General features: G+C 35.3%; 4 protein-coding genes and 1 long non-coding RNA gene across 6 annotated transcripts; 1 reads left to right on the forward strand and 4 right to left on the reverse strand.

The window, feature by feature from the left end:
- The first annotated feature begins 317 nt into the window (after positions 1–317).
- Positions 318–5,677, forward strand: LOC105959049 (M28 Zn-peptidase nicastrin). The gene is made up of 14 exons (XM_012983070.2): positions 318–705; positions 1,898–2,067; positions 2,194–2,297; positions 2,621–2,687; positions 2,874–2,966; positions 3,042–3,206; positions 3,302–3,442; positions 3,537–3,614; positions 4,094–4,206; positions 4,304–4,364; positions 4,457–4,624; positions 4,733–4,834; positions 5,103–5,192; positions 5,312–5,677. The coding sequence occupies exons 1-14, from the start codon at positions 402–404 to the stop codon at positions 5,372–5,374; spliced, it is 1,719 nt and encodes a 572-aa protein (XP_012838524.2). The 5' UTR covers positions 318–401; the 3' UTR covers positions 5,375–5,677.
- A 267-nt stretch (positions 5,678–5,944) lies between these two features.
- On the reverse strand, positions 5,945–11,385 carry LOC105959050 (mRNA-decapping enzyme-like protein). Its single transcript, XM_012983071.2, has 8 exons — positions 11,019–11,385; positions 10,836–10,876; positions 10,604–10,653; positions 9,627–9,771; positions 8,749–8,805; positions 7,960–8,086; positions 6,841–7,314; positions 5,945–6,299 (listed from the first exon to the last, which is right to left on the reverse strand). Exons 1-8 carry the CDS (start codon positions 11,175–11,177, stop codon positions 6,240–6,242), a joined length of 1,113 nt encoding a protein of 370 aa, XP_012838525.1. The 5' UTR covers positions 11,178–11,385; the 3' UTR covers positions 5,945–6,239.
- A 940-nt stretch (positions 11,386–12,325) lies between these two features.
- LOC105958852 (casparian strip membrane protein 3) lies at positions 12,326–13,232 on the reverse strand. Its single transcript, NM_001425511.1, is given in 3 exon segments — positions 12,326–12,601; positions 12,681–12,804; positions 12,911–13,232. Coding segments are annotated over 3 exon segments (624 nt in total). The 5' UTR covers positions 13,195–13,232; the 3' UTR covers positions 12,326–12,385.
- An 886-nt stretch (positions 13,233–14,118) lies between these two features.
- LOC105959051 (mitochondrial fission protein ELM1) lies at positions 14,119–20,033 on the reverse strand. Its single transcript, XM_012983072.2, has 10 exons — positions 19,554–20,033; positions 18,759–18,997; positions 17,279–17,375; positions 16,342–16,491; positions 16,115–16,241; positions 15,362–15,474; positions 15,170–15,233; positions 14,988–15,081; positions 14,802–14,910; positions 14,119–14,516 (listed from the first exon to the last, which is right to left on the reverse strand). Exons 1-10 carry the CDS (start codon positions 19,743–19,745, stop codon positions 14,415–14,417), a joined length of 1,287 nt encoding a protein of 428 aa, XP_012838526.2. The 5' UTR covers positions 19,746–20,033; the 3' UTR covers positions 14,119–14,414.
- Positions 20,034–23,258: 3,225 nt separating this feature from the next.
- LOC148765438 (uncharacterized) lies at positions 23,259–25,847 on the reverse strand. 2 transcript variants are annotated; one of them, XR_016029740.1, is made up of 3 exons: positions 25,487–25,847; positions 25,035–25,169; positions 23,259–24,213 (listed from the first exon to the last, which is right to left on the reverse strand). It is a non-coding gene; the product is annotated as an uncharacterized LOC148765438 (long non-coding RNA). The 2 variants fall into 2 exon arrangements; XR_016029741.1 differs by lacking the exon at positions 25,487–25,847 and adding an exon at positions 25,255–25,400.
- Between the last annotated feature and the right edge of the window lie 536 nt (positions 25,848–26,383).

Consider the following 26,383-nt stretch of genomic DNA (forward strand, 5'->3'; position numbering starts at 1 on the left):
TCAAAATCACTTCTACTTTTCTCAAAATAAGTTGATTTAAGTTAAAATATAAAAACAACACTCATCTCGAACTTGTTTTTTCATAGAGTTTACAAACACCCTAAGTTCTAAAACTAAGCACTTATTGTTGACTTAATTCATAATCATCGGCTTCTACTTTTTTAAAATCATTTGCAAACACCACATTAATCACTCATCATTAAAACAATTAGAGTGTATTAAAATGAAATTACTAATTTACTAATTAATAATAAACCAAAAAAAAAAATGAATCGGCATCGACTCACTGAGTAAGACGAGTCGGAACTCCCCAAACAGTGATAGATAGATACTCCACATTGTTTATTGATATTCCAGATCAAAATACAGGTCCAGCACTTTCTCCGCAAACCCCAATTCCAATGGCGAAACTGCAGAAGTCGCAGCAGCAACGTTCGGTCTTCGTCGAGCCGGTTTACTCCTCGGCGGTCGCGCTGCTCATCGTGCTCCTGGCTTGCGTGGAGCTCGGCGACGCCGTCACCGTGGTTGACGTTTACCGACTCGTTCAGTACGATCTCGGCGGCGTGCCCTTGGGATCCCGCCTCGCCGCCCTCAACCACCACGCCGGCTCCTCCTTGTTTTCCTCCTCCGCCGGCGTCGTCGCCGATCTCTCCCGCACTGTTCTTATACTTCCTGTTCGTGAATTGAATCTGACATTCATTAGAGGTCTCTCAATTTCCTTCTCTTCTTCAATTACTTCTCTGTTGACTTGTTTTGTAGCATTAAGTTTTATGAAATGTTTGCTAGATGTCTGTAGTGAGTTCTGTTTTTCGGAACTACTGTTTAGAGTTGAATCGTCCGGTGATTTTTCGGGATTGATAGTATATGATTTGGTTAATCTGTATAGTTGCGCTAGAAGTACTGTAGTGAAGGATAATCCTGTAGTCCTGTCTATTGGACTAAAATGCTCGGCACTGCCAGTTTCGTTTCCTCCCTGTCGTGGATCGATGTATAAAGTATCCGATTGGTCTGAAATATTATGCTGGTTTGTTTCATTATGTGTATTTATTGTTCTTTATTTCTTCGGCAAGAATTGAACTTCCTTTTTTTGAAAGATTAATAGTATTTGCCTTTTCTGTTTTGTGGGAAGATAATTGCGGGATGCATTTTCATTTTCAAGTTTTTCAACCCAGTTGATCTTATGTTATTTATGTTTCTTGATTTGGATAATTTCTGTTCTTTGTCTCGTATCATACTGTCAAATATAGTTGCCATTTTATACTCTTGTCAATGTAGTACTGGGCATAGTTTTCATGTTTTTGTTTAAACTAATCATACTAGCATTCATCATATTCAAATTAGTATTTTCCTCAAGATTCAGAGAAATGAGATAAATTTAATTTTGTTTAATTTCTTAAGTTTTACGATCATTGATGAGGATACCTCAGAACCATATCATGCATGGATTTTTAAATTTGGGATACATTTCTCCATACTGCGTAGTCAACGCTGAATGGTTGATTTGGAAATTATGTTAGAGATATATGTGATCTAAAGAAGCAAAAGAAGGTGTTAAGCCCATGAATTTCTGCATATAGAAGTAAATTTTGACGTTTTACTGCTGTTAGGAATTTTGAAGGACTGTTAGTTTGAGGGGGTTAATGTAATTTCGAAATAAGAGGAAACTTTTGTAATGTAGGCATACATCAGGGGATTATTTGTAATTTACCCTTCTTTCTATCAGACCTCCTTCAAACTTTTGAAGTTCCTAAACGGTAGCTAGTTTATGATTTTTGTTACATCAGTTGAGTGTTTGTGTTCAGTTCTGATAGATAAGTCTAATTTGAATTATTCTCTATTGTTCTGTCCTGTTTATCACAAATGAGGGACTGACTTTTTTCTTGGGATCGTATGGCAGAATATATTGGACAGAGCAAGCCATTAGGTGGTTTATTACTTCTGCTGCCCCCTATTTTTAGTCCAGAACACACAGATAGTGGGGGTGGAGTTGATGATGATTCTGCAAAAGTCCTACTGAAAGAAGTGTTAGTTGAAGTGGAACGACTGCTTATACATGCAAACATCCCTGTGAGTGGATAAGATTGCTGCCTAATTTTTTGCTAGCGTCAGGCTCAGTGATATTTGAAAACTTGATGGCCTCCATGCCAATCATATATCTAGTTTTATCTAATTAAATGTCTTCTTATGTCTCAGTATCCAGTTTACTTTGGTTTTGAAGACGAGCATATTAATGCTATGCTAGCTGATATCAAGAAGAATGATGCTAGTGGTCAGCCAGCAACTGCCACAACCGGCGGGTTAGTTAATTTACGGCAAGCAGTAATTTTAGAGTTTGTCAATATCTGAAAACACTCGAGTCTCTTCTTTTCTGGCATATAATAAGAAAGTGATTTTAGCTCGCCATTTGTTCTACAGTCCTTCATATGTGTATAGAAATTGACACTAGTTTTTCTTAGTTTTTATGGCTTCATATGTTGGCATCAAATCATCACGATCGTATGTTCCTTGCTGTTTTGGTTTTCTGATGCATTATAGTTAAGCTGATTGAATCAGATACTGATTGAGATGCCAATTTTACAAAAGCCTTATAATAGTTGATGCCTCATCCGAAATATTTCAGATACAAGCTTGTAGTTGCGGCACCACAGCCCAGGAAGATTGTTTCTCCCACCATTGTTAATATCCAGGTTCGAGTTTTGCCTTTTATTTTGTTTTTGATTAAGTCACTGTCATTGGGATCTCAGTGCACTGCCATGACTGAATATTTAGTCGATTGTGGCTGCATTAGCACGATAAACAGATGAGCTTGGATCATATTCTTCTTATGGTTCGTCTACATATTTGTAAGTTTCTCAGATCTAGTGTTTCGTCAGGGGTGGCTGCCAGGATTAAAAGCTGATGGGGATTCAAATCAACTTCCAACTATAGCTATTGTGGCATCATACGACACGTTCGGGGCTGCACCAGTTAATAACTTTTCTCATTGTACTTTATCGTGTTATTGTTAGTCCAGGATCTTATGCCCATCTTAATGCTAACAGGCACTATCTGTGGGAAGCGACAGTAATGGAAGTGGTGTCGTCGCACTTCTGGAAATAGCTAGACTGTTTTCAATCTTGTATTCAAATCCTAAGACAAGAGGAAGGTATAATTTACTCTTCTTACTGACATCTGGAGGACCGTACAACTACAATGGAACTCAAAAGGTGCTTATTGCCTCAAAGTAGTTATTCCCTCTCTTTATTATGCATGTATTCGGGGTGTTACATCATGATAATGATTTTGTTCCTTAACTCTGCAGTGGCTTCATAGTGTCGATCAGCGTCTACGTGAGACTATTGATTATGCCATTTGCTTGAATAGCATCGGCTCATCTAGCAATGAGTTATGGCTTCATGTGTCCAAGCCTCCGGACAATGCCTACATAAAGCAAATGTTTGAGGTTACTCAGCTTCCCCTCTTGTTAAGAATAATCAGGGTTGTTATCAGTCAGCTACAATCATTTGTAATGCTTTCTGGCTTATGTATTCTTGCAGGATTTCTCTAGTGTGTCGGAAGAATTGGGGCTGAAAGTTGGTTTGAAGCACAAGAAGATTAACATCTCCAATTCCCGAGTAAGTAGTATTCTACTTTTGAAAATTGTCGGCTAACAATCATTTGTAATGCTTTTGGGCTTATATATTATATTCCTCCAGGATTTCTCTGCATTAATGTTTATTGAAATCTTAGATACTGTTCTAGCGCTTAACAAAATGCACAAGGATGGCTCATATTATTGTCTTTGTATTGGTCTCTGGATTTGTTGAACAGTGATTGGAAATGTTAGTCACAGTCACTTAAAAAATAAAGCATCACAAGCTGAAACCTGAATACGTGATACTTAACAAACATTTTCCCTTTTTTTGTCATGTTCGATGTACTAGGTTTTGAGCCCGATTTTCCTTCGCTGGTCATAAAAGCAAACTTTCATGATTGTTTTTGTTAAGATTATAGGTGTAATCTTAGTTTCTGCTTTGTGATTTGTAATGTTATCAATAAGTTGGTCAATTTCATCAACTTCCTCAGTTCCATTTCTCACGCTTAAGTATTCTAGGTGGCATGGGAGCACGAACAGTTTTCGAGGGTGAGAGTCACAGCTGCAACATTATCTGAGCTTTCTGTTGCACCAGAGTTTCTGGAAAGTACTGGAGGCTTGTCAGATAACAGGTTTGTAGTTTTAAATAAGAGGCACTTTTTTGGTTACAAATGTTTCATTCTTTTCTTGTGTGTATTTTATTTTCTAAAACCTAACTCTTCTCTACAGAAATTTTGTTAATGAAGCTTCGATAAGTCGAAGTGTCAAATTAGTTGCTGAAAGTCTTGCAGTAAGATCTTGTTTTAAAATTTCTCTGTCTTGTTATGGATGTAAGTATAAATGATTCTCAGATTGCTAATAAATTTTCTTTCTTGTAAACAGAGACAAATTTATGGCCAGCAGGGGAAAAATATTGAAATATTTGCAGATGATAGTAGTTTATCCGTAAATCCTTCTTATATGCGTTCATGGTTAGAATTTTTATCGACAACACCTCGAGTGGCTCCATTTCTTGCAAAGAACGATCCTCTTATAATGGCACTTAAAAAGGTATTGTATCCTTCCTTTTTGTAAGATTTATGGCAGTGAACTTTAAAAGTGTGCACCATTTCTTCGGATTTGTTCTTATTTTGACTGTTAGACTTTATTCATTGACAGGAATTAGCAGACCACACAGTTGAAGTGAATGTACAACAGGAACCACTTGATGGGATGTTTACCTTTTATGATTCAACAAGCAGAAAGCTACATATCTATCAGGTTCCGAATCTCATTAAACTTAAATCTCATGTTTTCCCCCCCACCCCGAAAACCCCCATCCCGTAAAAAAATTCGCACGTACAAATGCATACTGATAAATACATTCAAAGTTGATAGAACTCGTATAGCTGCTTTTGGAATTCTCTATTCTTATTTTCTTTGTTTGCTTTTTTTTCTCGTTTCAAGTCCAGGAGAGAGAATAAATTTGTGGTTTTAGACTTCTAGTAAGGTTAAGAAATGGATTGATTATTATGATATCTTACTGCAGGTTGCGAGTGTGACATTCGATCTGCTTTTACTGCTGCTTCTAGGATCTTACTTGATCACGCTTTTCAGTTTTTTGGTCATCATAACTAGGGTATGAAAACTAATTTTTTTTTTTCTCTATCCCTTCCAAATACTCTTTCATCATCCTCTCTTTTTTTCGTTTTATTTTATTTTATTTTCTTACTCTTTATTTATTTATATTTTCGACAGGGTCTAGATGATCTGATCAGTCTATTTCGTCGTCCAACTTCCCGTAAAGTGAAAACACCATAGATTGATCATAACAGAGCTGGATTTGTCCTTGCGGAAGATTGTTTCTTCTAGCTATAAACCGACACAGATTGTAGGTGAGATTTGCAATCCTACATGGATGGATATGCTAATTTAATGTCGTCCCAGCAAAATTTTGAGCACTATTTTACAGGGCATTTGCTTGTTCCTCCCTTCTATTTATCCCTCGATTGGTTTAGAAGATAGTTTAGCTGCAAGCAAATTTTTGCATGACACTAGCTTGTAATGTTATTCTCTGTTCTTAATCAGGCGAAATAGAACTTTCGTGCCAGTTTTTGACTGAAAGCAAAATCTATATAAAACAGCACCAAATGCATGCTATATAAGGGTTCTTGATTGTGATATACAAGTCTAGATTGTTTAAAAATATGACATGGAAATCCACGGTTTCTTTCAAAATGCAGTAGTTTTACGTTTTCCCCAAACATATATATATATATATATATATATATATATATATATATATATATATATATATATATATATATATATATATATATATATATCTCGACATATAGCAGAAATCATATTGGACTGTTTGGAAACCACACGAAGAATCATTACCAGGGATTTGACATTAAAAAAAAAGGGCACACAATCTGGTACAGAAACTTCAAATGTTAACTTGCTAAAAGATAAAGTTTCTTTTCTTTTCGTAAAACAAAAAAAGAAAAAAAGAAAAAAAATGAAAACACCGGTGTACTAATGACTCCATTATAAACATGCTAACTCAACCACGATATCCACGAAAAATGTACACAACTGATTTCCTGCATAGTTCACTCTATACATTGTGCGACTTGGCACATTTCAGTTTGCAGAGAGGTACAACAACTTTCCTCCAGATTCATCGTGACTCGTGCGCATTCAGCACTGCTTGGTAAACCATGTCGATGAATTGATTATCCTAACCACACAAATTTATGCACATGAGATCACAATGGCATTGAAGTATCTTAAATAAAGACTGGAATAATATAGTACAGTGGAAGAAGTATATCACATAATCTTACTAAATAAACAAATAATTAACTCTAACTATATAGTAGCTATAGTGGAAGACTGAGATATGCATAATGCAGGTGAATCTCTAAATCAATTTCAGAAAAGAGAAGTCTTGCATGCACATTATACCCAGCAAATATTAATGCGATGACTTGATTAAGAAGGCACCTGAAGCGACCGCATAAAAGTTCGCAGTCACTTTTAAATTGATTTATCACATATCCGTTAGCTACAATATGTGCTTTATAGTCTGTTGCCCACTCAAAAAGCTTACGCGTGGTTTGAGCATGAAATGCCAATCTCAGAGACTTTAACCAACCAACTAACAGTAATCACAGCAAACCAGAGAATGATACACCTACTTAACTATCGTGAAAACTCAGAAATCACATTCACAAAATTTTGCAGTTAAACAACTGGAGACGGACAATCCAAGTTCATACCTTAACAAGCATTTGAAGTGCTTGTGCAACTTTTTCTCTGCTCAAAACAGGCCCGTACGTTTGTGGAGGAACCATAGCTGGAGTGAGTGATGGTGGCGGTGTTGGTGGTGGAAAAGGCTGAAGCAAAGGTGTACCATAAGGTCGTTGGATATTTCCAGGAGGATTTAGAGGAGGGGCAGTAGGGACAGATAAAGTTATAGGAGGCATAATCAACGGAGAAGTCGAAGGAGGTGGGCCAAAGAACGTTGACGGCTTCACCAGATCAGTTGAACGTGTAGTACTAACAGTATTCGATTCAGGGTTTTCAAGAATAGACATTATAGAGGTAGAATTAGATACAGTATTTGGTGTTTGAGCTGTTAGTGAAGTGGGCAGAGTAGCAATCTGTGGATAAGCAGAAATAACATTTGCTGTGGAGTGGTATGGCTGCCCAGTAGTTGCAACGTCATGAAAATTTCCAGCATTCATAGCAGTCTGCATGGATTCAATTTTCAGTAGTCAAGTTCACCGTAAAAGAAATTACAAGTTGTATAGTCAATTACATTTCATAAGAAATAAACAAATTGAATGTCAAATAGATATTCTAATATAGATTGGAAGTAAAAAATTACAAGAAGCCTATTTTTCAATGGGAATCCATTCCTTAACAGTTTCACATTACACAACTTGAAGATTTACATAATACTTGGCATAAAACAGAGCACACCAACTTCTACTATGGTTGCACCTTTGTATTTCAGTAGAGACCCAAGAAAAACAATATTCTACCCCTCCTTATTACGATGCAATTAACAAACTTAGTATTTGCAGGCAAACTTAACAATTAAATAATAACATCTATCAGCCTATGCATCCTTATCTCAACTGTTTCGGGAAAGCACAAAACTACGATCAACTTTAACAGGTAACATTTATCATGAAGTCTATAGCATCGGTCCAAACAATCTAATGACTCGAGTCCAGAGATGAGCCAAAAAGAAACAGAATGGATACAGAAATAAGTTTAACGGCCTAAACTTCTTCCTTGACAAGTCAACTAGCACTGGAATAATGGCATATCAGCTGTCTACTAGAGAAACAAGACAAACTAAGATAGAGAAAGGGAAGAAGAAAACATACACTGAAGAAATTCACAAAAGATCGATCATCGCGTACATCCGCAACACTGGATGTCGCAGAAGGTGGTGTCTCTAGGGAACTATCCATCTCTGTCATTGTTGGAACTGCTTCCAGTTCTTCAAAGTCACTATAAAAAGCGATAGAAAAGGACTCATATTCTCTCTTTAACAAAGGGCTAGAAACAACAGAGAATAAAAAGATGCATGCATAGAACTGATAGCATATCAAATATATGTATCTAGACTAATATTATTAAGCAATAGTTAAATCTTTTGTGCGATAGCCATATGTTTTCCCACAGCAGACATGGGATTGTGGTGATAAAGAGAGTTCATTGATTAAGTTCATTGATTAAGTCGTTATAGGGTTAAGTTCTTGGAGTACAGGAAGTAAAGGGCAAGTGGCTAGCATTCTAATTCTTTGACTCCCAGTACCACCAAAATCAGAAATTAACTATGTGGCTGAACTTCTCAATTAATCTAAAACGAATATAACAACAAATAGCTAGAAGCCCCGATGTGATGTATACATGACAAGTAAAGATCCTGATCTTGTTACAGTTCCAAAACCACCAAGATTATAGATCTAACCTCTTCTAGAAATAACTCCATGTAGTATACGATGTCTACTGACATGTAAAATTATGTACTAGATCAATGGTACAACAGGTCCACTGATAAAAGAACAAATATTCTGCATGTTAATTCCAAATTGTTCGAGATTAGTTACCAAACATGAATTATTCCTCTACTTGATTGATTCAGCACCAATGCGACTGACAAGATTTACCTTTTCGTAGGAGATACTTTTGACTTCGTAGGCACCTTGGAATATGCATTAAGTATCCTAGTAACAAATACAGCCACATCATTAAAGTAATAAATAACTGTTGAAATAGAATATCGTAACTAAAATGCACATACCAATATTAAATGACTCATGTGAGAAGAAAGTATAACATGAGTACTTTTCTATCTAAAATGAACCTCAGTAAACTCAAAAGTTTGTTCATTCTATTCTCCTTCAAACTTTGCTATCTTAGCATTTCAAAGTATGGCAATCTAACCGCAAACAGTTGGAGTCCTAGAGACAAAAGGGTTTAAGTATCCACCAAATTTCCTATACCTAACTCAATTTCAACCAGTGTATTGAAAAACTTCGCGTGTCAAAATAGAACGTAAGAAGAAGATCCAACACTTAAATGGCATTTTCATTTAAAAATATGGACCAAGTTTGACATTCTGAGCCTCGACTCTTTTTCAACTTTTTACTGCATTACTTTTGTTATTCCCAGGCATTAAATTTTCTTATCTGTACTACTTGCAATGGTACTAAACTTGTGAGATCAAAGAAAATCTAGAACATTGACATTGCATTTTCCAGCAGCGTCATTTGGATCACTACCTCAATGGTGACTGTTGATGGCACATGACCTTACTTAGCCATCGTATAAATAACAGTAATTGAAAAATTAAAGTAGATAAAATCTGCCACAGAAATTAGTCAAATATCCAGCGTTACAACAATCAATCATCGTCACCCAAGTCAACCTCATTCATTTATTTTATGTTTCAATAGCATAATAGCCTCATGCGAGAACAAATAAAGACATGCATGGAAAGAAGACGATTATCACAAACTTTGATTATACCAATTAACACACCAACCTGCTAAATAAATTTCCAACCTCTTCGCACTCATGGGCATTGTAGAACCATATCCCATTTACCTCTTGCGACGCATTTCGGTACAACAAATATGGGACCTGCAGTTCATACTCGAAATCTCCCAATAGATTCTCCACCAGATTATCTGTTTACAGTACCAATCAGACCTTCGACTACAGGAGGACAGTAAATATTAATGCAAATCATCGCTTAATCTGAATGATATGTAGTCTATTAGAAAAAAAATATGATTTCATGTCGGCGACGAGGCTATTCAACCCTTAGGAAGATAAATCTACCATGATGGCAAGATTCTTTGTTTGGAAAAGCCGTACCACTATGGAAACCATTGATTAAAACTTTTCTATTTTTCAATTATTCAATCAACAGAGTACTTATTTTTCTCCCCAAAAGGGTTTCACCGGAAACAACATCACTGCAATCTATCAACTTCTGCAGGATTTAATGAAATAAGTTTACCACCACAGAAAATCCGTTCAGTAAGGTGATTGAAACAGAACATTTGAATATGGGTTACCTTTCAACAAGAGCCTAGAGGAAACCAATACTATAGACCAAACGAGTGCATAAGATCTTAAGACCAATCCTCAAAAATGTACTGACCCTTTAATTCACTCTTGTATAGCAAGTAGCTTGCCAAACTTTGCTTGTTTATAAACCACAAACGCAACCAGTTCGTGTATATACATATATTTGTTGGATGTTGGCATCATAATAAAAATAAGACTAATATTTCTTCCATCCCATGCCAAACAGAAGAAAAACGTCTCTCGATCATTATGAATGTAATTAAAATTATATATATGCATCCTTCTTCAATTGTCAGTGTTCTAAGAATTGTTTCACCTAAGAACCATCATTTGCCGAATCATCAATTCTTTCTCCAAATCGTAAACAATATCGATACCCTAATTCTAATATAATTCAAAGAGACGCAAAGAAATGGAGCGACTAACCAGTATTGCGACGATTCATTACTATAAACTGGAAACGCGGTTGAGTATTCCTGAAACAGCAATAAAACAACGCTATATAACAAAAGTAAAAACTGCATTACTCACTGTAAATAAACCACATCCCAAACTTCAAAGCAATCTAAAGAACTAAAATCGTGCCAACATTCCAGAAAATTCAAAATCAACAGAAAATGAAAAAGCAAAACCTCACAAAAGCCCAAAATGCCCTCACCTTTTCACAACAAATAGAGAACCTTCCACATCCTTCCGGCTCTGCCAACAACAAACCATCACTGGTAAATAAATACCTCAAAAAAATAAAATTAAATACAATCTACACTTTCAGCTTTCATAAATACACACACGCACACAATTATATATATGTGTGTGTATGTATGTATCGGCGATGACATACCCATTGGCTGTTGTCGATGTTGAATTCGTAGAAGGTGACGTGAGCAGCGGTGATGAGAATTTCTTCAACAAAGGGATCAGTTCTCTGCAGCACCGTCAAATTCAGTAGCTTGGTGCTCTTCTCGTCCAAGTTCGGCATCAATTTCCCGTTGTGAGACATCCTCACTCACTTTCTCTCTCTAGAACTACTGAAAAGCAGCAGCAGCTATACGGTGAAACAGTTGTGAATGGGATTTTGAGTAGAAGAGAAAAAACCAAAAAGCAGGAAGACTGATTTTCAATAGCATATATTATTTTTTATTTTTTAATTTTATACACATTTCATTATTTATATGTGTTCACAAAGTGTATGAAGAAATGCCCGAGTCGGTCCTTTGTTTGAGGCCTTTGGTCTACCAAACATTTTTCGGGCCCCTTTTTTTTTTTTTTTTGGCAAATTACAGTTACCCATGAGATTAACTTAAATTACGAAACAATCCTTTATATTTTGATAATTACAACCATCACTTTTAACTTTGAAAACACATTCATTCATTCGGTATGTAAATTTGAAATGTAATAGTTGAAATAACATAAGCTAATTCGAGAAAAGCGGAAGGAAGAGACAAATAATTGAGGCAAATCTAGCTCTCCGACGAGCTAGGACAATAGTAGATGATGCTGTCAATGCGGTTTCAGAACGAATCGGTGCCTTCAAATAATTCAAAGAAATTATTTATCAAAATCCTATTTTGATTGGATTGGATTATGTCGACTGAATCCAATCAAGCAAAATCAAAATCCAATTTTGATACAATGAAAGGGGTGGATGTAATGCGAACAATAATGGTTGTTTTATTATTTGAGTTTACCTAGAGAGTTGACCGTAATTTGTTCTTTTTTTTCTCTCTTTTTAAGTAACTGTTAGAACTTGTTCGGTTCTCTATATCAAATTAGTTCGAATTGATGGGATTAATTTCTAGACTAATTAATTATTTAGTTTAGTAACATATTCAGTCCCACTAAATTAATTCTCCTATTAAATTTGTTAAATTTTGTTATTATATTGAATTTGAGTATAAAATCTCTTACTTGATAAAAATTCAATTATGATTATTAGTGAAACGGTCTTAATTTAATTCCAAAAGATACACTAAAGATTTCTTCAATATAACAACACCAAATAGTACAAATTACATCATTTCTTCAACCAAATGAAAAGCATTTTAAACTCTCACACTCCAAATCACGCAACTGTAAACACGCGCACAACGTATGTACAGTAATACACTTTGATCAGATAACTGCAAATAGAGAACTCCCATATATATATATATATATATATATATATATATATATATATATATATATATATATATCGTCTGAATCTCAGTGCCTGCGAAGAGCCACAGCAGAAAGCACAACCAAGAATATAAAGATGGCCGCGGCAATGAAGGAAGCCACCACGGCGCCGCTAGTACGCTGGCAGAAGTCGTTGAACTGCTGGCAAATGGCGAACCAGTTTGTGTTCGAATTCCCGTTGTGTGCCAGGTACACAATGGCCGCCGCCGAAGCTGCCGCAGCAGTAGTGAACGCCACCAGCACCTGCACGACAAGTGTTTGTTAAAAGGCCGCAATGAAGTTTGCACTACTATTATATATGTATATAGTGGTGTTATCTTACTGTGTCAAGGATGAGGAGGAGAAGCTTCACTCCAGTTACATGTGGACGGACAATGGCAACAATGGAGAAAGGCAAGGATAGTACCAAGTAGCCGCTCGCAATAGCGTTCGCTATCACGAAGAACCTGCGATTCATTACAAATATTAACGGATTCGAATACATGCATGCATGAGAAAGTGTATTGTATACGTGTCCATATATATAGTTATGGAGGATTATAAGATAGATACGTGAAGGTGGGGAGGTCGTCGTAGCTGGCTTGAAACTGGAAGAACTGAGTGAAGAAAGGAAGCGTTTGGTCGGTGGTTCCCATGGTGGCGGTGGCGGCCAAAGCAGCGGCAAGTGCGCATATCCTCAGAATAAAGTCGAAGATGGCCACTCCTCTTTTCATGCCGCCCCGCTTGTGTGGAGTTGCCACCGCCTTCACGGCGGCAACAGCAATTTTGTGTTTAGTGGAGCTCGACTCGCGGGGAATGTTGATAGCGGTTTCTTCGGTGCTCTTTGTGGAATCCATCGGTTCTCGACTCCGAGGTTGCTGAATTATATATTCTTGTCGAATGTGATAATGATTGTGTGTGTGTGTGTGTGTGTGTTTTTGTGATGAGAAACAAGTGTGGTGGGGTTAAGGAATTTATAGATGGGAGAATTGGAGGAGCAGTTTGATTAAGTATTGATTAGTGTTTTTTGATTATGGAGGAGTAGGTTTTGTTTGTACCTAATAAGTTGGAGGAGTTGTTGCTAATTAGTGCTAACTAGCTCCACCTTAACCTAGGATTCCAAACCTTTTATTTTAGTATCAAAGTACCAAGTTGTTGCATTACTCTTTTTACATAATTGAAGCACTACATAGTACAGATTGTATTTCTCCTTAATAATATATATGCAAGTATTTCATTTCTTTTATAATTGGGTAAATTACACTTACACTTCTAAAGTATATTAAAATAACTTTAAGGTCCATGTGGTATTAGTAATTACAGCCACACCCCTGAAACAGTTACCGGAGTAAAGATTTCATATCATGGGAACCGATATGCACTATATTTATTTCGTTAATGCTGCCATACACGAAAATTTATAAATCTCCTGAAGCTAATAGTCCGTTAAAATCCTAACGGATTAACTTATCCAATCATTATTCTGTTAGGGTTTCTAACAATGTTTCAGGGGATGATTGTAATTATCGATAGTATAGGAACCTTAAAGTTATTTTTGCTACCTCAGGGGTATAGGTATCATTTGGACGATAGCAGCTCTTCGCAAATTGTATATACATTCATTAGCATTCATCTGGGCTTGACAAATTTATACAAGAAATAAAAAAACGAGATTTTATTCACGCATGTCGCAATATATAGATACAATAAATATGTCAAAAGGGAGATATATAAACATTCGATGCATCTCAATGAAATAGGGGAAACTGAGAATGCTATGGTTATAGAAACTTAAAATTTAAATCTCAAATAATCGAAAAGGCCAACTCAAGGTATCGCTCATCTTTCGAATTTATTGTACAAGTACCAAAAAACCCATAAAAGGTTAAAGAATTGCAACCGCTGCTCGAGCTCAACACAACACATATATGATATATATTATATACCTGTGGTTCTTTTTCTTTTTTTTTTATGGAGGCTATAACTTAGAAAAAAAGAACATATGCCGCTACTACAAAAACAAATTAGGTGACGAGATTTATCCAAAGCCAAAATGACAAAAGTGAATGGTGTCCTCCTATGGCCGTAATCTCCATCCACGCTCAGCAATTGCTTTATGCACCTGATTTGCTGCCTCTGCAGTATCACTTAAAGGAGGGTAACTCCAGCTTTCCGACATCTGAAATAAACGGCAAAATAAAATAAGCCAACCGGAAAAAATTAAATCTTGTCCTTCTATTTGCATCTTTGACACAATTTCCATAAAGAACGCATAAAAGCATATTTTACTTGCTAATCCATTTCATAGCAACAAGACGAATTGCTAATAATTGGGTATAACTGACATTCAGCAAAGAATAAATATGTCAATTTCCGACTTCATCAAGCTCAAAACATAACAATATAAAAGGTGCATATTTCACAGAAGCACCAAATCTATCAACTTCTGCTATATATCACTTACATCTTCAAGACCTGTAAATGGTCGAACCAGACCTCTTTCCCTTAGCTTCTTATGGAACTCCACAAACTTCCATGTACAGTGTTCGGCTCCAATAACATACACAGGTTTCCTGCAATCACCGGAAGTCGAGTAAGATATTTGACATGTGCACATCCGAAAAACATCGACAAATGCTAGCGGACATACCCTGTGCTGCAAGCCTCGCTCAACATACTAACTGAATCAGCAGTGACTATGAAAGCATCGGCCCAAGCTAGATGTCCCATATGTGGATTAGGTTCTGACAAAAATACACTCGTCAGTAAATTATTAAAATATAGTTAAAAAGAATCATCTGTCATGTTCAGTTAAAAGTTAAAACGAAGTACCTTCACCATCCCATATGTATATTTTGGGATGAGTTCCGAGTTCTTTGATTATCATATTAGATATCTGCCAACAAAAAATTACCAGCAAACAGTAAACAGAATAGTCGAGAAAAGAAGGGCAAACACTTGATACTATATCCATCGGTTGAGCTTAAATCAGATAAAAAAAATTGAAGGTGGAGTTTTTCTTACCTTTTCTGGTGTCCTTCTTGAAAAAGATATTCTCACACTTCCGCAGCTTGTGAGAACATTGTGCAAAGACGCGCTCAGTTGCTTTGCTAGGTCTGTGCTATATCTGCAGTACCCTGTCAATAGAGAGAACTCTATGAATATTAACAGCAATCTAAATGTTGTCTGATCGGCTAAAATAGAACCTAATAATAATTTAAAAAAAAAAAAAAAAAACTAGAAATAATTTGAGAGAAAGAAGGAAGCAAGTCATCGATTGCAAAACAGTTCTTGATAATTTCAAGGGCAATCATTTCATAACTTCATCAACAGCAAGTGAAGGAATTTATGGCATATATTGATCCACTTTGACCAATACCCAAGACGGATGGTGAGTCCCATCCAATCACACAAGGTGATGCATTTTATGCCTTACACACAATTTTATGCAAAAAGGGAGAGAAAATACGGACAATGGTTCTATTGTAGCATTGAATTTTCACATGATACCCTGAATACACGACTAGAATAAAAGACAGATGGTAACGAGCCCAATACGCATTTCAATTTACTGTATCAATTATGGCATTGGCTAATAAATAAATAAAAACTACATCATGTATGAATGGTCAAATGAACTCAACACATATTTTTATAAATTCAATTATTCTTAACCAATTTAACGGATTCACAGAAATATTATTCTTAACCAATTTTTATGTAAACTTTTTTACAAAAAAAAAAATAAATGGACCAGGATAAATGAAGAAAGATTACTTGTAGGCCCTCCAATGTTGACAACAAGCAAAGGCTTCGGCAAAGGTGCGAATTCATCGTGCCAGGCATTGGCCGCACTACGAAGTGCAGCAGAATCTACTTGATGAAGTGCTCCTACTGTGAGGACCTAGAATGACATCAAGCATCACAAGGAGTCAGTGACAACACTCCGCAAGAAAAAATAGACTAAATATTTGCGTTTATAGTACAAGTGTAGAACTACATACAACATGCTCATTAGGAGGTTCCTGTGGTGTTATCCATTTCCGAAGAAAGCGAGGGACCTGCTCCTGCGCATGAGGGGTCAACGGGTAGTAATCATGTTGTGGGGTTATCACCATATCGAACCTATCCAAATGGGATCTTGGATGCTGAATCTGAAAGGAAAAACATGATAGCAGTGTCATAAATCCTTTTTCATATAAAATGTAAAAAAAAAAGTACAGAAGGCATGACAAAGCCATTTTTTAATAACACGTTGATGCAAATATTTTTCCCCTCCCACAAATGGAAAATGTGCCAACGAACATGAAACATACGGTCTGTACAAAAATGCTAATCATCTATACATCAGTCCATGCATAAATGCACATGCACACGTACATACATATAAAATACATATATATGTATTATTGGCATAAGTAGATTTTGGGCTATATACTTTCAGTCCGAGGGAAACATAAAAACCTACAGCTGCAATCTGCGTCATCAAGGGAAATAAATGGAGTATAACAGATTAACTGTTGACAATTAGCATTACATTAAAAATGAAGCATTTATTGAAGTCCATAAATGTAATATTTTCATGTCAGAGACTTCCTGGAAAAATTAATCATAATTTACATTTCATACCATACTCAAATAAGAAATATCGATGAAAAGCATGAATTATAGTAAAATGGCACTTTTAAGATAAGAAAGCAGGAAATTATAGTCCTGATAATTAATGTCAATGTCAACACAACACAACACAACACAACTCGACTCCTACGTCAAACATGCAATTTAAAGTTCATAGATTGGATATAAACCTCAAATCAATTAGATAGAAGAGGATATATCTATAAAGTATTTGATCACTGCATTATTTCTCCTAAAAGACTCTTAAGTCAATAAACAGCAGTTAAAAGACTGGGTTTGCAAATACAAGGGCAGTGTACAAACCTGGACAACGAAAACATTTTCAGATGCTAATCGTTTAATAGAGCTTGCAATTGAAATGGTATCTCTGCCGGATGCAACCACGAGTACTGGACCATCCCTGAGAAGAGGTTAAATGTTATTTCTCATGTTTCAAAATAAATAAGAGAGAGATCCTTTGTGATGTATGAACATAAAAGAAATGCATTAATAGTTCCTCCCAAGTATCACAAACAGAGAAATGTGAATAAATCTCATTTTACAGAGGCAGGTATATTCCAAATGTAATGGTTTGATGAATTTTACAAACCAAATAGTTAATGAAATCTTTAAAACCAAAATAAATGGATATTTCCATCAACAATATTTTCATAAATGTATAAATATCAAAATCATTATTCGTCGTCTGAAGTCACGTGAAAAGGTATGTGACCATTCATCTAATGTCTGCAAAAAAAAATGCAGAAAACAAACTGTCACTTCCATCTAGATCGACCACCTGGTTAGAAAAATTTGCTTTCTGGTGGCTTTTACCTTTTATTTGCTCCACACAACCTCCACTCACCTTCCCCCACAACCTCCACCAACAAGGCAATTGCAGTTAATTGATTATAACTAAAGGCAATTTCAAGTCGAAACCCCCCAGAAAATTACGCATTTAAAATTAAATTTTCCTAACATGTTCGGGTGAGAATGCATAGTTCATTACAATGTAGTTAAAATCGAGATCTAAATCGTAAAATCGTAAGACTTTAAGATTTTAGACACTGAAAAGGAGTAAGATCGCACTAAAATCGCAGGTGCCTTAAAATCGTGTGAAATCGCGTTCAAAATCGTTAAAATCGTTACAAACACGATTTTAGTGCGATTTTGGCGATTTTGGTTTTTGTCAACAATTGGGCTGAAATTTTGGATTTTGGCCTCATAAATTTAGTTTTTTAACTAAAATTTTTTAGCCAATTACCAAATAATCCAGAATATATAAAGCTCAGCCCTGCCCTAAAATAACAATCTATCACGACGAGAAGAAAATACTTCTCTTCTGCTAAAAAAACATCCAGCGGTTGTGAGTGTCAGTTTCAGTTATCTTATGTTAGACTATGTTTAATTAATGTTGGAATGTTTTATATTTGTTAGGACATTTTATGTATATTATGACTTATTTTATTTGTGTTACGGGTGTTTTCTAAGTAGTAAGTACTAAATATATTTATTTTACAATACATGTAAAATCTTACGATTTTACGATCCGATTTTACGTTTCCGATTTTACTACCCCTCTCCGATTTCACTTAAAAACTCGATTTTGACTACCTTGGTTCATTACTTGAGCAACTCGTGTATACGTTCTTAAAATCCATAACGTTGTAGCCCTGAAATTAATTTAATTTCGATGGCCCTTTTGCCTCGTGAGAAAAACGCAAGTCTACAAATAAAATTGATTTGGTATAGATTTAATATCTTTTTTTCTGCACAAGTGAAAGAGGGAGACTGAAAAACTTACTTCTCGAAAGTTTCTTTAGCCATTCTGACAATGTTCTTTACATCAGCTTCCAACACTGATGACAAACCTATGCCGCCGCCATTCTCCCTTGGCTGAGGTAATAGCTTCTTCGCTCTTGTAGCAATCAAAAATCTTGAATACCGATATATCCGGCTAATTATATAGTACAACCTCTTATGGACAGAAACTGGTAGCCAGTGCAGCCACTCATTGACTCCTCCTGTTGGTCTCGTAACCCGCTGAAGAGCACAAAGCATCAGACAGATGCAACACAACCAAATTATTACACGGTTCTGTAAAGTAAATTAAGCATGGGTTTTTCTTATATCAGATAGCAGATGACATAGGTCCATACATACTTTTAAACATGGTTGAATGCAACGGTAAAGAAGACAGATTGCCACCACAAAAACGATGATACCGAACTTTTTAACAAATATTTTCACAAAAATCCGTAACTACAATACAAAAGGAAGCATATCACTTCATCCTACCGGTAATCCCAAATGTAACAAACTGTTCGATAAATTTCTATTCTTAATCATCCATTACGAAAGAAGCAGAAATATCTAGCATCCATAGAATTGTAACATCATCGAAGTCAACCAAAAATATCCACTGACAAAACCAATCAGATGCACGCATACTTTGGGGAACAATCTAGAACCTAAAACATGGATTGCAACTCTCAATTAAACATCTCCCAGAATTGAAATAGTTCCTAATTCCTAACTAAACTCAGATGCAAAAACATCAAACACTTCAAAAACGAGAACTCGAGGAGTAAAAACTCACATAGAAAGTTTGCTTTTCAGACAACCCGAGGGCGCGAACCAATCCGATGCTCTGGTTCTCCGACGCCGGAAAACCGTTGCCGATAATGACGGCGCGGCGGATGATACCGTAAACCCCGCCTTCGAAAATATCGGGCACTCCGCCGGTGGATTTAGGGCTGCCTGGTGGCTCCGGAAGCCTTATCGGCTTCATTTACAGCATATGATAGAAACAAAATTATGGTGGAAATTGAAACAAAAACCCTAGATGAGATTTAAGATCGACTCCGATTCAGCAGTGGGAGGAGTTTGCAATTAAATCTTCATATTTGTGAAATCGTGCTTGTGGGGAAAGTATTGAACAACGTTATGCTAAGGTGTGCTCCGGCAAAACCGGTCATGGTTCAATTTTCGTGTTCCGTACTTCAACTGACCTCTCTTCTCCACCTCTTTACACTTTTTTTTTTTTTTTTTTTTTTTTTTATATATATATTTTTTATTTATTTATCTATACCTTTTATTTGATCAAATACATTCTTCTTCCTTTGGAATAATATTTTTAGATTTCGAATACCAAAAATTTAGATTTAATTTTTTTTATTTTACAAACTTATTATGTGATATATATTTCATGTTATAAGACTATCCATAAAACATTGGTTGACTATTACTTATAAACCAAGTCTCCTTTTGACTCTACACCCATAATAAATATCGGGTGTTCTTCTGCTACCACGTATTTTTACAATTTTTTTAAAACCCCTAAAGATTAACCTTAATGGGGAATATATTATAAAATACAATAAAGGACACGTGGCAGCAGAAGACCCATTCGGTGTTTATCACTAGGTGTAGGGTCGAAGAAGTCACAAAACGAAACTATTTTGACTTGGTCCATGTAGCTGATAAATTATTATATTTGATAAGTTGTTTTATGAGCTGATAAGTTATTATGTGTTATTTTTTAAATTAATTTTTAAAGTGTTTGGATAATGATCTTATAAACTATTTATACTCATTATAAAATATTAAATAAAATAAAAAAGGTTGAAGTACTGATAAACCTCTATAAATTAATACAATTGGGATCAGGAAAATTCTATTAATTATTTAATTTAGCGAATTATTAAATTATCGAGTTAATAATTTAACGTGTTTTTGGGATCGGGAAAAACTATTATTTAATCGAGATTATTAATTTATCGAGGTTCTGCTGTACTTCTTAAATGAAATCTTATTTTTTGGAAAAAAATTCCAAACACTCTAATAACTTATAAGCTTAACTAAACATTCTCTCTAAGTCTATAATGAATGATATTGTAGTAATACTCACAGGAAAAAAACACTATAAAAAATGTAAGAAAAAAAAAGGAAGAAAAAGGATAAATGTTACTCACCCAAAAGTAATGTTGTAAATTGTCATTCATTGGAATTTGTATTAATCTCATTCTAAGGTAATTAAAAGATTTTAAGGCAAAATGGAAAATACTATAAAATCCTGTAAAAATTTCTACTAAGCTTATTTACATTTGGGCCAAATTCTATTGAGCTTGTCTTGGACCTATTTTGTTGGACTTAACATCTCCAATTTAAGGGAAACTATCAAAACATTGGGCCAAAGCTGGCGGGCCATAATATCGCTCACCTAATTCGGCAACCTCATCGTTGCTTCAAACAAGTGGAGACGATCTTGAAATCACCACAAGTCTCCCTTAGTCTCCCATGCTACTTCTCTCAGATTATTTGAAGACATTCAATGCAACTAGTGACTATACGAACAACCATCTCCATATTCTCCATTGATATCTGCAGATTTTCACATTCTACCATTTTACTTTCTTCGACAAGCTTAGAGAGAATATTTATTTATTTTAATTTTTTCCTGCTCTCGAACTCGAACTCGAACTTTTGAGAGGGCCTAGAGGGTTTTAAATATCCTTTTTTAGGTAAAATGTAAAATATATCTTTCGTCCCTTAAGTTTACATTGATTCCGCATTTGGTTCTCCTCGTTCACAAAAATATAGATTTAATTCCTCATAGTTTAAAAATTCAACATTTTTGATCATTTCCGTCAATTTGATATTAATGACTAACAAAATTAAGTACATGGGGAGAATTATATTTTTCGTCCTTCAAATTTGCCTTAATTCCAATTTTGAACCCCCATGTCTCGAGGTGGACAAAATACACATTAAATTTACCACATTCAGACACACTTGGGATCCATTATTCCACTCCGTCAAGTAAACGTTTCATTTAACGAAAAATTCAATTATGGGACTAAAACTGAACTTCAAAATTTGTTTGGGACTAAAACTGAAAAAAGGCAAAAAAAAAAAAAAAGGGTTCTTATATTTTTTATAATTACACCTAGACTCCCCCCCTCTTCTTCAATATCTTCAATCTTGAGGTCGAGTGTGAAGTATTTGAAAGTTTCAACCTTTAGGCCCCTTTTGGTTGGAGGGATGGGGTGGGATGGGATTGGGGCTTAATTGGAAAATGACACTGTATGGATTAGTGAAGTATGGATGGTATCTCGGGTTTGGTTGGTTGGATATGGAACTGTAGGATTGAATCCGAATGAGCCAATCTCAGGAATGGTTGGGAGGATTGGGTGGGATAATTTGGTTAATTACATTACCACCCCTTGGAAGGTATTTTTATTATTAGTTTATACATCTGAAAATTTTAAATTATTGCCAACTGCACCCATTATTTTCTTTCATTTTCCTGTAACTATAAAATCAGCCCTAACATTTTCGGATGATTACATTTCCACCCCTCATAATCCCTTTTTAATATTATATTACCCCAGTATTTTTTACAATATTGCTTGTTGCACCCATTCTTTTCCTCTCCCATTCACTTTTAATTACAAAATCAGCCCTAACATTTTTGTATAATTACATTTCCATCCCTTGCAAGCCCTTTTTATTATTATATTATACACCTGACAATATTAAAAATATTGTTTACACCACCCATTCTTTCCTCCCATTTTACTGTAATTATGAAATCAGTCCTAACATTTTCGGATAATTACATTTCCACCCCTTGCAACCCCTTTATATTTATTTATATTATACACCTGACACTGTAAAATATTTCTTTGCAACACCCATTGAATAAGGATAACGGCAAGGGGCCAATCGACGGGGCAAACGATTACTAGGTCATACTTTGACGCATGTGTTGTACTTGGAGACTCCATTGATCAATGGGAGTTCAAATTTTCCAATCTCCATTATCTCGGCTAGTTTTTCCTAATATTTTTCCTAATATTTTCCGTATTATTATTATTGGTATTTCCCGTATTATTTTCCCACTTCCATGTAGTCGGCAAGATTTTCGGTATTAGTATTTGATTTTCCTGACTTTGTATTTTGGTTTGTAATTTTAATTTTCATTTTCGTACCCATGGGCGATAATATATATTAATATTGTTTGTTTACATTTTGTTCATACTACTGTTTTTCTTAGTTAATACATATTTATATATTTAACATTGTTTGTTTAAATTTGTTGATACAGATGTTTGTTCATATAGAATTTAAAGTTGTAATTGATCACACTATAACCAATGACCGAGCACAATGAAACTTTCGCAATTGCATAAACCAATTACTATGAAATTAAAAAAAAAACACGAAGACATGCGTATTGACAAAAATCTGCACGAAGGCCTGCAACTATAACCTGTTGCAGTGTGAATATAACACATGCATATTGACAAAAACCTTGGAATATTACACAACCCGTGAACCTGTTTAAAATTGACCATTAGCTCCTAAATAACAAAATATTTTTTCAGCTTACCATTTAGGCATAGTAGCTCCAAACTAACAGAATATTTACAGACATATAATCGGCCATAATACACAAAATTTATAAGTTCATACGGAAAAACTAACAGAAATGTCTTCAATGCAAATAACGCCGCAAGATAGGGTCCGAATACGGGAAAAAGTTTCTTCACCTTGTGAGTGGATGATATTCTAGCTAACCGAAGTAGCGCCCTTCGAGGATCATTCGAACCATAACCCCCTTTTCGGTTTCATTTAATCCAAAAAAGATGTCGAGATCGGTTGGGCTATTGCAAACGGCTTTAGCGACAGTAATCTTATCCTCGACACCTAAACATAACGGCGATAGGGCATCCAACACCTTCTTACATGTGTAGTTGATTCATCGTGCTCAAAACCGATACGGTGGGCCAACTCGCCTAGGCATGTTTTAGTCTCCGCAAAAGTCCTAGTCATATCCGCCATCATAAATGGTGTTCGCCGACTCATTCGAACAAAATCCCGACGTTGAAAGCATTTGGGAAAGCGAGCCATATTGTTTTTTCCAAACGTGAAGCTTTGATAAAATCATAGGATCCGCCTTAATGTCGGTCCCGGGAAATTTTAGAGCCATGTGTTGTTCCAACACACCTAAGTAACCGTTCCGGAACCCATTGTCGGATTTCCAATTATGTAAGTCAAATTTCGGACTTGAGCAGGTATCTTACCCCTCATACTATACGATGAACCGACAATATTATTGACCCGGCGGCGACGTAGAAGCAAATGGATGAGCCTACTAAGCATTGTTAACAGTACTTGCATTTGTTCGACTAATTCATACACCGCGAAAACTATTACTTGTTTCTCACTCGTGTTCGCCATTAACAATTGTGATCCTATTTAGTAAACAACATAAAAAATGCCACGATTATAATTATAGTAATATATTGATTCCCCGTATAAACAATATATACCACCTATATATATTGTAAAAACAATATTTAACAATATTTTCTTGTTTTAACCTTATTACTTCATCTATTAGTATTATCTCTCTCTTATCACATCATTAAATAATCAAGTTTATTTTAATATTTTTAATGTGTTCTACCTAAAATCAAGACACATTTTGTAAAGCTAAAAACGACACTTAATAGGGAACAGAGGGAAACATCAACAATCAGAGATTACATATTTCCAATCTACCCTAGTCTCAACAGATTAATATAGTATTCTTTTGTTCCTCTAATCTGATTAAGCATACATTTCTTTTTGCAAATACTTACACTGGCTGGGGGAAAAAAAACATATTCACAACTAAATTTCACATTCCAGACCCTGTAACCTCTCTCAAACATATGAAACATATAAACCAACTCCTAGAGCAAGCAAAGATGAAATAACTATCGTAAACTATTACAAAAAAAACAACTTAATTGCATTCTTTATATACTGTTTATGCCAAACAATATTAAGGCCAAACAATTTATACTGAGTAACATCATATATTATTTCACTAATTGACTTTAATATTAACTAATTCTAATTCACTAATTGGTTATTTTTCCAAATAATGGTTATTTTCCAACCAAGAATGAGGTAATGTACTACTTTTTCCCAAAAAAAAGATGAAATATGTTTTTCCAAATAAATGCTACCTTTCTCAATCCTTAATCTGTAATCTAAAAGAAGAGCTTAAATCCATTGGAGAACTCACCTTAAATCGTCGTGTAGCAGAACCGGGATAATCGACAGCCAACCGTCAACCAGCTGCAACACCGGAATCGTTCGGCCATAACAGAATCAGCCCGGGCAAACTACGAACTACTACGAAACCAAAATCGAAAATCACCTGCGAAACGGAAACAAATAAATTTAATTACGAGATGAAGGAACGGATAATTAGAACAATAAAAAAAATCGAAACCCATATAAACCCAAAATTCTTCAACAATACTCGGATGCATTTGAAGAAATCTGTGATATCAATCTGTGATGAGTTGATTATCGGAAAAAACCAAATTAAAAAAAAAAAAACTAGTGAAGTATGAAAAATAAGAAATCAATCTGTGATGAGTTGATTATTCTTCAACCGGTTTAGGGGGGCCTATAAAACGAAGAAAGAAGCGTGTTAGAGAACCTAGATGAGTTGATTATCGGAAAAATTACCTCGGTGAAAAAACCGACCACAGTGGAGAAAAGCAGAACGAAGAACGGCGTGTATTGCTATGTCGGTAAAATTCTAGGGCTAACACAATAATTTTTGGGGTAATTCATATATATATGGGGTAGTCTTGTAATTAGAAATAAATATTCAGGGCATAAAGGTAATATACTGTACTTGATTGGGCTGAGAGTTGGATGAGATTACCCAATCTCACCTCCTTCGGCCTGATGGGAGATCCGGTAAATCCTTGATCCGGACCCGGGCCCAAGTGCAATCCCAGACCCCGTTGGGCTCAACCAAAGCTGAGATCCGAGTGGATTAGAGGAACTATCCACCCGGATCAGCCCAACCAAACTGGGCCTTAGAGTTTCCGATCTGCACTAGAATCTAACATGAAGAAAATTTGTGACTACAGAAATACAAAAAGAATTTGGTCCCATTAAATATTATATTAAAATATAAAATAAAATAAATGATTTCTCCCAAAGAAAAAAAAAAAAAAGGTTGTTCACAAGAGAAAAATGAAAAGCACACAAATATATATATATATATATATATATATATATTTATGTTAACGCGGAATCAAAAAATCTGTCATTGTTTGATGAATCCATAGCCACAAAAATCAAACACACACCCCCCGGCGAGTTGTTTACTTGGTCCAAGCCGCGTTAAAAAGTAACAAACAACACAACGCCTTTATGAGTTTAATGTTTGATTCTGTTTCTTCTCGGGACAACAAACTTTTTTCTCAAATTGATTTGTCTTGATCAACATCCTCATGCATAAACTAAGTAGAGCTTCAGTTAATTAGTAATTACTAATGTTGTTTAAATAATAATTTCTTCTGATCCCGACTTGATGGAAATTTGTTGAATAAACTTATGTGGATCATTTAA

This window comes from Erythranthe guttata, chromosome 14 (assembly GCF_056151865.1).
Source record: "Erythranthe guttata isolate IM_541 chromosome 14, IM_541, whole genome shotgun sequence".
Classification (NCBI taxonomy): Eukaryota; Viridiplantae; Streptophyta; class Magnoliopsida; order Lamiales; family Phrymaceae; genus Erythranthe; species Erythranthe guttata.